Here is a 15714-nt window from a genome sequence, read left to right as displayed (position 1 = left end):
TATTTATCTTGTCTTAAAATATATTATTTTTTAATATTCCTGTAACATAATTAATAAAAAAATTACATGTTTGTTGATTTCAGGATGCTGCATAAAATGGTCTTAGCTAGATCCTAGAATGTTAATTTCTTGTGAATATGATGCAAGGAAACTGACGGGGAGCAGTTTTTCTTACCAATCATAGGTGAGACTTTTGAATAGCTTCTTTTTAAAAAGATTTTGTTGTCTTATATACAGTATTTGCTGTCAATATGAAACTTAGCTATGTTTCAATTTCTATGCTGTTTTATGATGTAAATCTTAGAGAAAAGCATTTTAAGATTTAACAAATCACTAACTTGAGTAATTATATGTATAATTTGAGATTGACCAAGTCAACAACTTCTTATTTTTATTTGCAGAGCCAAAGAAGTACTCAAACACTTGACAAACCCAGAAAGATCTAGAAAAAAGATTGGAACAGATTGTAGCTTAATTATTAAAACTATTTAAGTGAATTTAAGCTGCACTTGAACTGTATTTTTTAAATAAAATATCTGAAGTATTTAATATTGTCTTGATATTTTGTTAAACTTGGTAACTTTGCTTTATATCCAAAAATTAAAGTATGGTGGGTTTTCAACGTTGAAATGACATTGAAACTTCAACGTTGTACCAACGTTGAAGCTGCAACGTTGTATCAACGTTGAAATTTCAACGTTGTTTCAACTTTCAAATCCGAATATAAATCCAACTTTATTTCAACGTTGAAATCTGACCATAATTCAACGTTGAAACAACGTTGATGTGCCTGCTGGGAAGTTATCATAACTCCAGGACAATTAATAAATGAGGTATAAATTTGTTAGCTGTGGCTTCATGTTTTCAATTTTGCATTATAATTTAGTAATTATGTATGGCAAGGATGAAGACCAGAAATAAACAAGTCAATAGGTGCGTATTTGCAAATTATATGGAAATTTAACTCAAAACTATCAGGTTTTTAGCAAGGGACGACAAGGTTTTTAGCAAGGGACGATGAAAAATGGCATATGAATAAGTTTTTGACACATGATACAAAATGTATGGCAAGCTTAATCATTAAAGTTTAATTTAACACCTAAAACTCGCTTTAAAAAGATGAAAATTGTCATTTTGACGAGCGTTTTTGTAGTTTATGCAAAAGTTTTCCGACGAACTCCGTGACAGCTTTCACAAGAACTCCTAACAAGTTATTATAAGAACTCCATCACTCGTGTAACAGTTATTCCCCCGTAAAAGTGCCGGTGTAACCGTTTGGGAAGTCTCCTTTATGTCAATATAAGCAGTACTAAAAAAGACATGACTTCAAGATACAGTAATGCTACAGATAAAAGGAAAAAACACAGCAACAGAATTCCAATAAGAAATCACTTTTGCTTTCAAAAGTTTAATCTGTATCCCCAATTTAATTCCGTGATGAAAATTTTGTGATGGAGGGACATAAAACTTGTTTGAAAGAACAGCCACACGGACAGACAACAATACGGGGATAATAAAGTGAAATAAATTCTTTTGAAAATACTATACCTATAGTGATATAGTGATAGTCGGCTTGAGAGTCTTTCAGTGTCGTTTAAGTACATTTATTACTATTCTGGGTGATTAAAAAAATCCTTCTTTGTGGTTTTAAACAAATCAAGAGAATATGTTGAGAATAAAGTAAATTGTAAAAACTTGTGAACATGTAACAGGTCATTAACTCTAAATCACCCGCGTTGTGAAATTTCAAGCATGTAACTTTAAATCAAAATTAAAATAATGCTTAAATTATTCTGAAAACATTACATATTTTGAATAAAGATTTACCAATAAATGCTCCAGGATTAATATGTTCATTTACTCCATGCATCAGCATCGCACGTTGTTTGTATAGTAGACTGCGAAGTAAGTACTGGATGTAATTCATTTCTTTTTTTGATGTTATAGTGACAAGATGTTCATTGCGCTCAAGACATTTATTGCTGGCATAATTCCATGAAACTTTTTCAGATAATATGAAGTAGCACTTTTTGAAAAACCTTGCACAAGCTAAAGATAGAAACAGTAGAATTCATTCATTCTTTCCTTGGAAAATATGTATCATGCAATTAACGCTGTTTCCTGAATAAATTATGAATAATTACCTGTTAAAAAAGCGTTCTCCTTAAAATATCGTATACTCTACTTAAGAAGGAAATAATAGAATCCTTTTTCAAAATTATATTTGTCATTGAAGTGGCATCCAAGTGTAAATCAAAGGCATACAGGTCCAAATAAGTTAAGATTTTTACAGCACTTGAATTCAATTATATATTCTAAGTCTATGTGCATAATCAACAACCCAAGTGACTCACAGAGTTTAATTTATAAAGAAAAATATTTTAGGCAGTTTTCATAAATGACATTTCAATACATATAAAATAGTTAATTCAGTCCAACGAAAAAAATGCGCATTCGTCACATATAAATGGCTTTTGATAGAATAGTTCGTTTACAGTGGAAACAATGTTCGTTGCTTTATATTCGCTATATATTGAAATATGTACCTGCTAAACCTGCTGAATCAATTCCTTTCACCTCAGTAGTATACTTTTCAAACGAATGCTCTGATATTTTATATTGCAGCCGAAATCCTTCAATGCCCTCTACCCTTTTGCCAATATAACTTATTTTTGGATCTTCAACGGGTTTGTAATGCAAATAAATTTTTGAACCTCTTGATTTGTATGTCTGTGGTGGTTGATACGTAGAGCAAATTTCGACGTTTTCACCAAGGTCTTCTATCCAGAAGTATGATCTTGATTCGTCTGTTTTAATACAATATTATACTATCTAAAAGAATTTTGTTTTACGGCGAACCAACACAACTTAGATATGGAAACATGAGTTTGGCAAACCTCGGGTGTAACAATCTTTAAGCAACACCATGGGTCAAGACCACCTAACGTTCTGCGGCTAAGAGATGCATAGACTCCAGGAAATCGAACCCATTTATTCCTTTCTTACCATCCCACAGGGATAAAAGTTACAAATTCTGATGGCTACAATTCTGATGCCTCAACACTTAAAAGGCAAGCCTGTCACTGTAAAACTATCTTTACTTTATAGAACTGATGTTAAACAATAATAGGGAAGATCCCACAATAATGTTGTAAAAACTTTTGGCCCGATCCTTATATATGTTGTGTAATTTTGTAGAAGTAAATTAATTGATGTATATCTATATTTGCAAACAAATATAATTAGATAAAGGTAACCCCTCAGTCACAAGGGGGTAATAAAATGATTAACTTTGCAAACATAAATTTAAAAGAATTTCATTTTTAATGAAAGTATACAAGACGTTGTTCAAAGAATTTGAATGAATCTCATGATCTGGACTGGTTACAAAGAACGACAAAAATGCAAACCCATTCGCATAGGGTTATTGAACTTAACTGTTTGAAACCAATTTTAAATCATAACACATTTAACTTCGTCTATCTTATTGAACTTTCAGGACATTTCTCTCATATAATTCATAGAAAGGTATAAAACGGATCCAAGAAGTCGATGAAAGCAAATAGAGACACTTTAAATGATGTTCACTACAGGGGTATAACATTTTACAAGTTCGGCTGATGAAAATTAAAAACCGTTAGTCTGCACAAAGATCTCAATATTTTAAATAATTATATTTAATACATGTATATCTTTCAATGTACTAATCCGATATGCCTATTATGTGTTCAGATTGAATATCACCCTCATTGGATATATTTCTCGGGTAATATTTCTTATTTAATCCTGGGGCACATAACACTTGCATAACTCCATATTCAGCATATTTTTAAGTTAAAGGTGACAACGAAGTGAATTATCACTAAAAATACCTAACATGAGAATGTTTTGCTTAGTATATTTATCAACCTTTTATGAACACATTCGTAATTTAATTTTGGAAGAATTTAGCCCCAAAATGTGTTTTAAATGTTTTAAAACGGTACCTTTACCATTTTTATCTGCTATTCGCGCAACCTGTCAACTATCGATGACGCTCCGCCCCCTGTTAAGGCATCAATGAGGGAAATCGGCAGTGCCTTATATCCGTGAATACCGGACAATACTACTCGTAATACATGTATAGTACAAATACTGTACATCTTTTATGAATATCTCGACATTAATCGTCTTCCTTTTATTTAGCCTTTTAATAAATTAAGAAATAGTTGGCCAAGATGTAACATAAACACTTTAGAATAGCGGCAAATCGCACGACCATGGGGGTGGTTAAAACAATGTAGCTGCCTATTATATCAATAATGTGTGAAATAATAATTTGTTTGTCAAGTAATCTGATAGACATTACATTGAGTTTATGGACAATTGTACGGATCCAATAGCTTGCTTTACATTCAATCTAGTTTTCTTACAGTATAAAAAGAAACAAACAACATTTTTATGTAAACGTTTATAGATATGACTGGTGATGACAAATTTCTAAAATATTTTAAGATAATATGCGGATGATATTTCTCTATGATTCGATAGAAAAATATATCGGACAGATATTGCAATATATTTTTAGTGAATGTTTTGAATATTATGTTCGCCAGTAAATCTAACACAGTACTAATAAACGTGTGACAAAGAATGAAATTTATTAAGTGTATTTCCCAGAAGAAACTGAATTGAGATCTATGCCGTTCATAGATGAATATTCATGATAATAAAAGTCAAGGTCAGATCATATTGATCGAGTGATGTCTTTTATTTGTATTAAAATATGTCAGGCATTTATTTGAATTGGTCGGACAAAAAAATATAATATCCCATTCTTAATTAAGCTCAGTTATTCGTAAGTTTAATTATTAAATGAATTTATATCTATCGTAATTCCATACACGAATACACAGGCAGCGGGACACTGATATAATATAATACATGTAATGATGATGATAATTATAAACTTCGTTAGTGAAACAAATAAATTATCCCGCTGGCGGGCGCTGGTTACATGCGTTCCATTTTCTCCCACAGAGTGCCTCAAATTTTACCAATAGTCTCGTGACATCTGAGACAGATACAAGATGGGACAGTATATCACGTTAAGATTGTAAGAAATTTCTGCTTTAAAATAATATTTATCAAACACATTTTAATTGGTCAGATGTGACTGGGTAATAAAAAAGTTGTTAGAGCATGTAAGAGCAACTTGTGACCCCCTTTGGTGCGATATTTGCGTGTCATGCAATAATTTAGCGTGAGAGAGAACAGCCGATTTATGACACTTCGTTTGATGCGAGTCGGACTTACTTTGAATAGGATTTCTGTTAGCTTAATCAGTGACTTACTTATCTTTAATTACGTAATATGTTTGACGATACGTAATATTGTTTTGAAAAAAGACAGAAATAATCTGAGACACATTTCCCTAGATATCATAATTATGCTTATTTTGCAAATGTTTGATGACAAAAAAGTAAAGAATGACTTTGATAGGACGATTCAAAATAATAGGATTTTTGTTCAAAATTTAATATTTACAAAGGCATGCTTTCAAATATGTTAATTCTTATGAAGATCAAAGACATTTAAAGAACAAGATTTAAATAAATAGCAATTATTACTTAAATATGTTGGTTTAAATGACATTTATGGTAGTACCACGGAAAGTTTCTGTTGTCACCTTAACTAGAGTTTGTTACAATATCATCCTCCTAGGATATGTACCCCGGGGAACATTTCTTATATCACCTTTGGCACATAACTCTTGCATCACTCCATGTTTAGCATTTTTTTAAAGTTCCACTAGACTTTGTTACAATATCGTACGGTATAATATATAGAGGATATTCAATTTTGTCTATAAATACATGATTTATTTTCATCGAGTGGTATGAAAATAAATATTTCATGAGTGGCGGTAGCCACGAGTGAAATATGGTAATTTTCATGCCACAAAATGAAAATAAATCTTGTATTTATAAAAAAAACTTGAATTTTCTGTGTATTATATACACTTTTTCTTTTTTTTTTTTGACATTAAAATTTGAAAGACTTTCCCTTAAATTTTGTGTATTGGCATAATTTAAAAGAAAGTAGTCCGACAAGACACCAGTGAAAATACGGAAAATGAGTTTCACTGCAGTGAAAAAACAATTTAACAGTGAAAATACGGAAAATGAAAATACGCATTTTATTTCATCAATATTTTTCAATATATCATTTGTAAGTATATAACAAAATAAGTTACACATGGTTATCGGGATGATAGAGAATATTGCCAACCTTTGAACTGGTATATTACCAGTTCTCGGGTTGACAATATCTTCTATCAACCCGACAGCCAATTGGTATTTATAAAATATTGAATATGCTGATAATTATAAATCAATGTTGATTAAGTTCACCTGTATCTGTCATAAGCAGATATAATTATATAAAACAACTCGGTTACAGAGACAAAAGATTACATCAATATTTAGCATCTTAAATTGCTTCCTAGTATACTTTTAAATCAGTTTTAAAGCAGGTTAATTAGAAAAAGCAACACTGTTATATAATATGAAGTGACTATACATTGTTAAATCAATAACTGAATTCTATTGGGCGAGTTCAATGATGTCACAATATGAAGCCAAAGATAACGAGGACGAGTGGCATTCAATGAACTCATCCCGAAACACAACATAGAAACAAAGGACCACCGGCAGAAATGCAGCAGGATACAATGGCAACCCACGGACAGGGTGTTATAATTAAAAGTTTAAGATATCATAGAAATCGAAATAAAAATACTTGATTTAAAGGTCAACAAAATGACAATTACGTAGTTGAAGGGAACAGAGGGCCGGGGAGACGGTTGGATGGGGCAGAATCGAATAAAAGAAAACTAGGGAAAAGGGACTTAAACTTACCAAAAACAAAGAGGGAAACAAAAGTGCCGTCATAGATAGCAATATACAAGTAAAACATCTTAGGAACATAGGCGGCGGGTTGAACCGCTTAATGGTGCACCAAAATCTCACTTTTAGAACCAACGTGTTCCTATAGTATAAATAAAATGAGCAAATTCTAAAAATTATTATGGTTACTATAGTAACAAAATCCTCACAATTAGGAAAGAGGCTATGAATAAGATGATCACCATTATTAAGAAACATACCCTTTTTTGTTTATAAGCGATGACATATAAAAGCAAGCCTTAAGGTGAGCATCTTGAATGTAAAAAAAAACATTTATGCTTTATACCCAAAAACCCCTCCGACCAAGAGTCTCAATATTCATACAGTTATCACTTTATTATGTAAATAGCCACTTTTGTTTTAGGCGGCGTCGATGCATAAAAGCCAATGTCCCAATGACCTTAAATGTAAAAGAACAATTCAACCAGTAGCCTATAATATTGATAAAATTATATCCCTTATCGGAAAAGGCCCTCTTACTTTGGCGAAAATGCATTTTCAAAGGTCACATTGACATTAAGATTCCTGTTCAAGTACTAGATAACCATTTAAGATTATCCCATAGTTAGAAAAGTCACCCGTATATTTGTTTTGATTGTGTAAGCGACACGAAACATGTGTAAAATCATATATTTGTGTTTTTTGAGATACTTGTTTAATAGAACTAAAAAAAAAACACATGCACATACTATATTTTCTGACATCAGCATGGAGGTTGGGGCTCGGACGGAGGGCTTAACTATCCAGAAATGTATTCGGTGAAGACACTTTCTCAGATATATTCTATGTTCAGAATATAGGAATGAAAAAAAAAAAGAGTAGCTCATAGTGAATTAATTCTTAGTTGTACTATAGAAAAGCAGACACAGTTCCAAGGAAAGGGAAAGATTCCTGGTCAAATTTGATAATTAGATTTATAAGTATTCCGTACGTCTATTTGTACGTCCGTATGGATCCCGTATTAACTCAAAAAGTTTTCAAAACATCTTTATGAAACTTATATATAGAAATATGGAAATAAGGATGTAGATTTTTTTTCCTAAAGTGCAAAATTACTTAAAAAAATACTGTTTTTGCTTTTATGAAAATTGAATAGGATAGATGGATTGGATAGATGGATCGATGGATGGATGGACCGACGGACGGACTATAAAGTCTGAAAAGAATACTTAAACATATTTAAACATGTAAATATTGTTGCGTTAAGTTAAAAATAAAGACAAATTGAACATCAAAAGTTACTGTGTTACCAATATGCATTTACTTTACACAAGCATCCATCTATATTCATTTACACAAAATTAAAAAAAAAAAAAAAAAAAAACAAAAAAAACAACAATATATATTTGTATATTATAATTAACTTACCTAAGCCTATATATCTAAAACACGCAATGCAGAAATCGATGAAGGTGATTTCAATGTTTTGATGTTTTCCGGCTTGAATTGCGAACTCTTCCGACTTTAACAGGTGATTCAAATAAGAAAGGGATGTAAGAAACATACTTGGTGTATTGCACAGTTCTTGTCTAATATTAGAGAGTCCATTTAAATCTAGTGAAAAGCAGGCTGGAGTGTCTGGAACATAATAAATAAAAAGCTATGTTTTTGTTTAGTTTGTATGGTGAAATTTAATAATGTCATATTTCCATTACATTTTTAATTAAATGAATATATTTATACTGTTTAATAGGTTCCGACGAGGAAACAATTGAACGGATCATTTTGTACCTATTTAGATAGCTTAAACTGTAAAGTTTTTCAAGTCTGGGATTCAGAACTGCGTGGAATCCTATCAAATGTAAACTAACGGCGCAAGCTTAGAACAAAAAAAAATGTTTTGGTTTATTCCTCTTTCTGTTGGAAATGATTGAAATCCAGATATATGTATTAACACTTTCCACATTATTCCGCTTCATTCGGTGTATGTTGCTTGCACAAATAATTTTGTAAAACAAAAGTTATTGCGAACTTTCAACTCGACGCCGGCCAGAAATGTTATGAAGTTTGTGGATACGACGCAGTTCATATTGCTTTTTTCCATCGTTTTTTCCTTCCAACTATTATATACTCGTTTCCAAGTTTACTATAAATTTCAAAATATAATTTTGCATCATTTACTCACATTCATTAAAAAGAGATATGTATTTTCCAAGGAAATAATGATTTGTACGATATGATACGACGTAGTTGAATAGAAAATATGATAATCAGCAGTTGAGTTTTGGCAGTGTTTTCAACAGGGTTAATTGTGGCAATATATAAGTCTATTTTAATGAATAATCACTTGTGCTTGATGAAAAAGATCATTCACAGTTTAAAGCAATGTTTTGTATCTTTTGAGTATAAAGAATACTTAGTGCTATGTTTCATTTCTAATATAATACTTGTTTTGAAAGTTTACATTGCAGAAGATACTTTTCAGATAAACATGAACCTTTTAATCAATTCATCATAATATCTCATATAATTTTATTTTATTGTCCTGTATCTTAAATATCATCCTATATTTGTTAGCAAAGATATAAATTTCTATGAACTCGAATCGCAAAATTCGGTTTGGCTAGCTACACTCTTAGTAAACTGTAGTTCTACAAGGTAATGTGTGGTTTTATTTTTGCACTCTTTATTCTCTACTTGAGGCAAGGACCTCAAATATTGCACCTGCAGAGACCCATCGACGCTTTGAAGCTAGCTAGGTTTTCCACAAAAAAAGAATCAAAAGTCCCTTGTGGTTTTACAATTCACAGTAGTTCAGCGTAGATAAAACTTAGCCTCGGGTTAGAATTGTTTTCAACACAATTTGTGAACTATTGTATAATGTCAGCTGTACAAATAAGCATTTTTTATAAAATTTTGGTATACAATTTTAAGATTAAAAAAATGTGAATTTATAAGAAAAAGAATAACTTTTTTTGTTGAAATAAAATATTGCCTTGCTCTCTAAGATCACTTTTTGATTTGATATTTACATTTTAAAAAAAATAATAAAAAATATATAAACGTATCAGTGCTGTGAAGAGCAGAAGAAATTTCAATATTAACAGAGGGTTATCTCCTTTGAAATTATTTTCTGAAGAAAAGAATATTGTTTATATGTCAGGTAATTCATTATCATAGAAAAATCGTACTAAAGTATAATAGCTCAAATTTTATGTATGTCATGTTTTAAGTCTATGGAAGACTCAATGCGATAATCTGACCTAACTCTTTGAAAAGACTCTACAATACTATTGAAACAGCATGTCGCGCATATACCCGTATCAAGTTTATCGTTGCCAAGCGTAAAGTGCCTTTGCAAAACTGACACCTACTTGACAAAATAATGTTTGGAACTTACAAGCATGGTAAGGCAACATTTGAACATAAAGGTGTGCGATCAAGTGTTTCGATATATTTAACATTAGATAAACTTTTTGGACTTTGTAGATGCTTATCATAGGTGCTTAAAAAGGAACCGAAAAGGAAGACTTAATACAGTTGTTAGTACATTTTCAATTTTTGTGGACACTGCTATTGCTTAAAGATTACAAGATTATATATTATATTATTATTATTATTATTATACAAGATTACATGTGCGCATTCATAATGATCAACAATTCGCAAACAAGAAATGTTGTAAATAGCATATTAAGCGCATGATTTAACAGCTGAACCAATATTTAGCTAACACCGAATTTACAAATGCGTTGTATCATATTCAATTTTTCTTTTCAACTGCGCTGTATCATTTCGTTCAAATCATTATTTTCTTGGAAAATAAAAAATAATGAAATTTGAGTAAATGATGAAAAATTATATTTCGAAGTTTAAAGTAATCTCTGAAACAGGTATATAATTGATTTGAAGGTGAAACCGATGGATCAAGTACTAGTAATTTGAACTGCGCCGTACCCACAAAACTTCATAAAAATTCTGACCCACTTCGAGTTGCAAGTTCGCTTAAAACTTTTGTTTTACAAAAACAGTTGTGCAAGGAACAACTACCAGAAAAAAGCGAAAATTGTGGAGCGTCTTAAAACATATATATCTGATGTTCAGTCATTTCCAACAAAAAGAGTAATACACACACAAAAAATTCTTCTTGAGTTCCAAGATGGCGGCGTTTGTTTTTATTTGGTAGGATTCTACGCAGTTGTGAATGCAAGCTCTGATTTTCGTCGTTATATGTTAATATGAACTAAATTGAAAAGGCGAAAACACGAAATTATGACACAGTGATCAGTTTGTCGTTTTTTGCGTTTTTGTGATTTCGTTATTTCATATGGCGCCACCTGGAAGCAAAATGCGAAAGCACGAAATATAGACAAAGTTATCGTTGGTATATTACGACAAAGTGTTCACATACTCATATTTGCGTGTTTTTCTCTTGCGCTCTGCGGACCGAAAATAGGACCTGGCACAAATCAACCACCATAATGAATTGCAATGTAAAGAAATAATTCACTGGGTTCAATACATTAATTTGATCTATCAAGAAATTATTTATATATACGATTCGTACTGTTTAAATCATTTCAAATGTGAAATTTCAAAGTCTACAATTTTGCAGACTGTTTAATTAAGCCACTAAATGACCATGCTCGGTATTGGCAAATGAGATCATTACTATGTCAGTCTTCTGATATTTGTACAAGTAGTCAGAATCCTAATAGGTGACTTATAACCTCTTTTTAGTTTTCCTCAGCAAAGGAGTGAGTAAATAAAGACAACATATCAAGATCACCTAAAATAGAAGAAAGTTCCTAGACAAAGAACTCCAAACGGGAAAATTGAAAATGTTGCAGGTTCAGTTTTATTAGGCCTAGTTGTGGTAGATTTAAGACTTTTTTTGTAGATTATCGAAATCAATAATTCTAGCACAGACATGTAAAATAAGATACTGTTTCAAAGGCAGACATCCGCTGTATAAAAATTCAAAATTTCACAAGGCATACAGTACAGCAAGATTTATTACGACAATGAATGAAAATTAAAACTAGAGCAGCAACTTTTCTTTAACTTTGCATTATGAAAGAAAAGTGTAATTGACACAGCTATGATTCTTTTAGGTCTATCTTGCTTGCCTTGTGCTCTTTGTGTCAAATTTTAAAGCTGCACGCCTCCAGATGAGCCACAATACTTCAAGAAAATCAATATTGAGAAAAATGTAATAATATTTTAAGAAAGGTAAAATCATTTAAATCCACATTAAATTTCACAGGTTACATGCGGTTTAAGATTTTGAGGTATTTTATCACCATATTTCTACTACGTTACTAAAGCGGTACGGGATGTTTTTGCATATGCTGACCACTTTTTGGTAGTTTTCTTTGATTGTAAGTGTCGATTGCAATATGTAAATTACTTTGTTTGTTCACCTCACAATATTTTTCTTTTAAATACATTTTTTATTTTTTTATGAAAATTAACATGAATCTGGAGGCATGCTGCTTTAAAGCAGATGATAAAAAGCTGTAGCTAGCAACGCCTCGTTTGTTTTGAAATTAAATCAATATTTGTTTCTTTATTCCCTGTCGGGGTACAAACTTTTTATTTCATTCTTAATGACATGATGTTATTTTACTTTGTATATGCTATGAAATGATAGAAATTTAGTTCCAGTTATGCCAAATTATTTTACGAAAAATACAGTCTGTCTACTCATTAAAACAATGCAAAATGGTCGTCGGAAACAAATTGTCTTAAAGTTTGTAAAATTATTGAAAATGAAACAAACTGAAAAATTGCAATTTAATAAGTTTGTTTGGCACGCCTTTTTAGTAACCTGTTCTTGATAAATTAAATAAGTATTTGAAACGCATTTCGTAACTTGCATGAGATGCTTTTAACTCACATTCATTTGCAGATTTAGTTAAGTAATATATTGACCGCTTAGTTGTCGTGACTTGATCGATAGTCATTCAATGTAAAAAGAAAGGATCTGCGCTAGTTTAAATCTTGCCTTTAACAAAAGTTTATAAAGGCGAATAGAATCTAAGCGTCATTGGATTTTGTCGGCAAATATTCAAATAGCACAGCCATGGTCATGTGTGTAATTCTTCACATATCTGTTGTTTATTTTTTATTTTTATAAATATACATATATGTGATTTAATTCCTAAAGTTATTAGATAAAAGTGTTAGCTCGTATAATTCCTATTTCACATACGCAGATGCTGTTAGTATGTCCTAGAACATTTAAATCTATATAACTTCATGAATGTATATGATTAATAAATATGTAAATGATTTTAAAATTGTTTATTTTAAGAAATGTTAAATCATTTAGTGACTTGTAGGTCCAACGTTGCTGGATGTTGTAAAAATAAATATATATCCTCATTATGTATGAACATAACACAATGTCACTGTAATAAAATTTACTTATGTTATCCTATTTTATCTTATCTTATCTTATCTAATCTTATACATTGTAGTTTAGATTAATCTTCACCACTCGTTCAATTCACATTTCTTTAAGCAGCAATGAGATTTAAATGTTTTGTTGAACTTTGGTCACGTATGATTGATTCATATAAGAACATTTGAGTTGCAAAAGAATATCTTACAGTTATTTATCTCCTTGAAAATGTATAATTATTTATGTCAAACTATGGTACAAACTCTTTAGACACATAAACAACACACTTTGTGTCATCAAACAAATTCTTTGCTAAATTGTTTTCAAGTCAAATAAAATTAAGAAAACAAAACCCGGTCACTTTATCATATTTTCATTTGCCTCAATGACAGTTCATTGTAGCGTTATAGTATGTATATTTCATTATAGTGTGGCTATCTCAGTTGTAAAGCATCTATGAACAAACTATTCAAACTATTCATAGTGATGAACCAATGCACTAGGCAAAATGGGGAAAAAGTCGTGCATGTCCGTAATTGGAACAATTATTTGTGCCAAACATGTATGTATGAAATACATGTATTATTAACTGTATTTAAACCTGTAATAATCTAAGGAAAGTTACTTTCACTTTTAGATCACCTAAGCAAAAAGTGACTAAAGTTAAGTTTTTGTGAAAGTAAGATGTGCATTGTCATTCATACGTTGTGATTTACTATGTCTTAAAACTACATCCCAGTTTTAGCTGTGTTTAACATTTTAATCAAATTTCACCGTAATGATCCTTAGGTGACACTTTGAAAATATACAAACTATTATGTATTATGGCTGGTCATTTAAGAATTGAAAAATAAAATTGTCCACTATAAATCTAAAGTGTTACGCCAACGCCCAATATCCTTCGCATAGTTTGGCTAAATATGATAATCCTTAATGATAAATATTATATGAAAGAAAACTTCAACACTATGTAATGACGCAATGTTCGATCCTGACTTAGAAATCATCAAAACAAACTTTCAGACCAATTAACAGAATATTTGGATCACAACAGTAGCCACTAGAGTGTTAACAAGATTTTTCTATTTTTAGCTCCTGTGACCTAGTTTTTCATCCGAGATGTCCCATGTTCGATTTATTCCCAGCAATGACCTAGACAAGTTTCCTGACCAAGTTTAATGGCAATTGAGTCAAAATTGTGACCACTAGAGTGTTAACAAGGTTTTACTATTTTTAGCTCTGGTGACCTACTTTTTCATCCGAGATGACCCATGTTCGAACTCATTCGAGATATCACCTAGACAAGCATCTTGATCAAGTTTGATGATGATTGATGCAAAAATGTGACCGCTAGAGTGTTAACAAGGTTTTTCTGTTTTTAGCTCCTGTGACCTACTTTTTCATCCGAGATGACCCATGTTCAAACTCATCCAAGCTGTCACCTAGACAAACATCTTGACAAAATTTGATGATGACTGATGCAAAAATGTGACCACTAGAGTGTTAACAAGGTTTTTCTATTTCTAGCTCCGGTGACCTACTTTTTCATCCAAGATGACCCATGTTCAAACTCATCCGAGCTATCACCTAGACAAGCATCTTGACCAAGTTTGATGATGATTGATGCAAAAATGTGACCGCTAGAGTGTTTACAAGGTTTTTCTATTTTTAGCTCGGGTGACCTACTTTTTCATCCGAGATGACCCATGTTCAAACTCATCCAAACTATCAACTAGATAAGCATCCTGACTAAGTTTGATGATTATTGATGCAAAAATGTGACCGCTAGAGTGTTAACAAGGTTTTTCTATTTATAGCTTCAGTGACCTAGTTTTTCATCCGAGATGACCCATATTCGAACTCATCCGAGCTATTATCTAAACAAGCATCCTGACAAAGTTTGATGATGATTGGGTCAAAAATGTGACCACTAGAGTTTCACAAGGTTTTTCTATTTTTAGCTCCTGTGACCTAGTTTTTCATCAGAGATGACCCATGTTCGAACTCATCCAAGCAATTGACTAGACAAGCAATCTGACCAAGTTTGATGAAGATTGGTTCAAAAATGTGACCACTAGAGTGTTCACAAGGTTTTTCTATTTTTAGCTCCTGTGACCTACTTTTTCATCCGAAATGACCCATGTTCGAACTCGTCCGAGCTATCACCTAGACAAACATCCTGACCAAGTTTGATGATGATTGGGTCAAAAATGTGACTTCTAGAGTGTTCACAAGGTTTTTCTATTTTTAGCTATTGTGACCTAGTTTTTCATCCGAGATAAGCCATGTTCGAACTCATCCGAGCTTTTAACTAGATAAGCATCCTGATCAAGTTTGATGATGATTGAGGCAAAAATGCGACCGCTAGAGTGTTCACAAGCAATTGTGGACGTACGACGGACGACGGACGACGGACATTCA

The 15714-nt window shown here is 31.6% G+C and overlaps 1 protein-coding gene across 1 annotated transcript in view; it reads right to left on the bottom strand.

The window, feature by feature from the left end:
• Positions 1-15714, bottom strand: part of LOC132716900 (uncharacterized) — a gene marked incomplete at its 5' end in the record, with an annotated part of 51704 nt that overhangs the window by 8564 nt on the left and 27426 nt on the right. The window contains 3 exons of the mRNA XM_060700235.1: positions 1828-2049; positions 2547-2807; positions 8316-8525. Of these exons, the coding sequence (XP_060556218.1) occupies positions 1828-2049; positions 2547-2807; positions 8316-8525 (693 nt within the window). The remainder of the gene's footprint in view (positions 1-1827; positions 2050-2546; positions 2808-8315; positions 8526-15714) is intronic.

The sequence above is a fragment of the Ruditapes philippinarum genome, unplaced genomic scaffold (genome assembly GCF_026571515.1).
Source record: "Ruditapes philippinarum isolate M1 unplaced genomic scaffold, ASM2657151v2 ctg6618_1_1_1_1, whole genome shotgun sequence".
Lineage (NCBI taxonomy): Eukaryota > Metazoa > Mollusca > Bivalvia > Venerida > Veneridae > Ruditapes > Ruditapes philippinarum.
The sequence above is the reverse complement of the archived record's forward strand: the minus strand, read 5'-3'. Positions and strand labels throughout refer to the sequence as shown.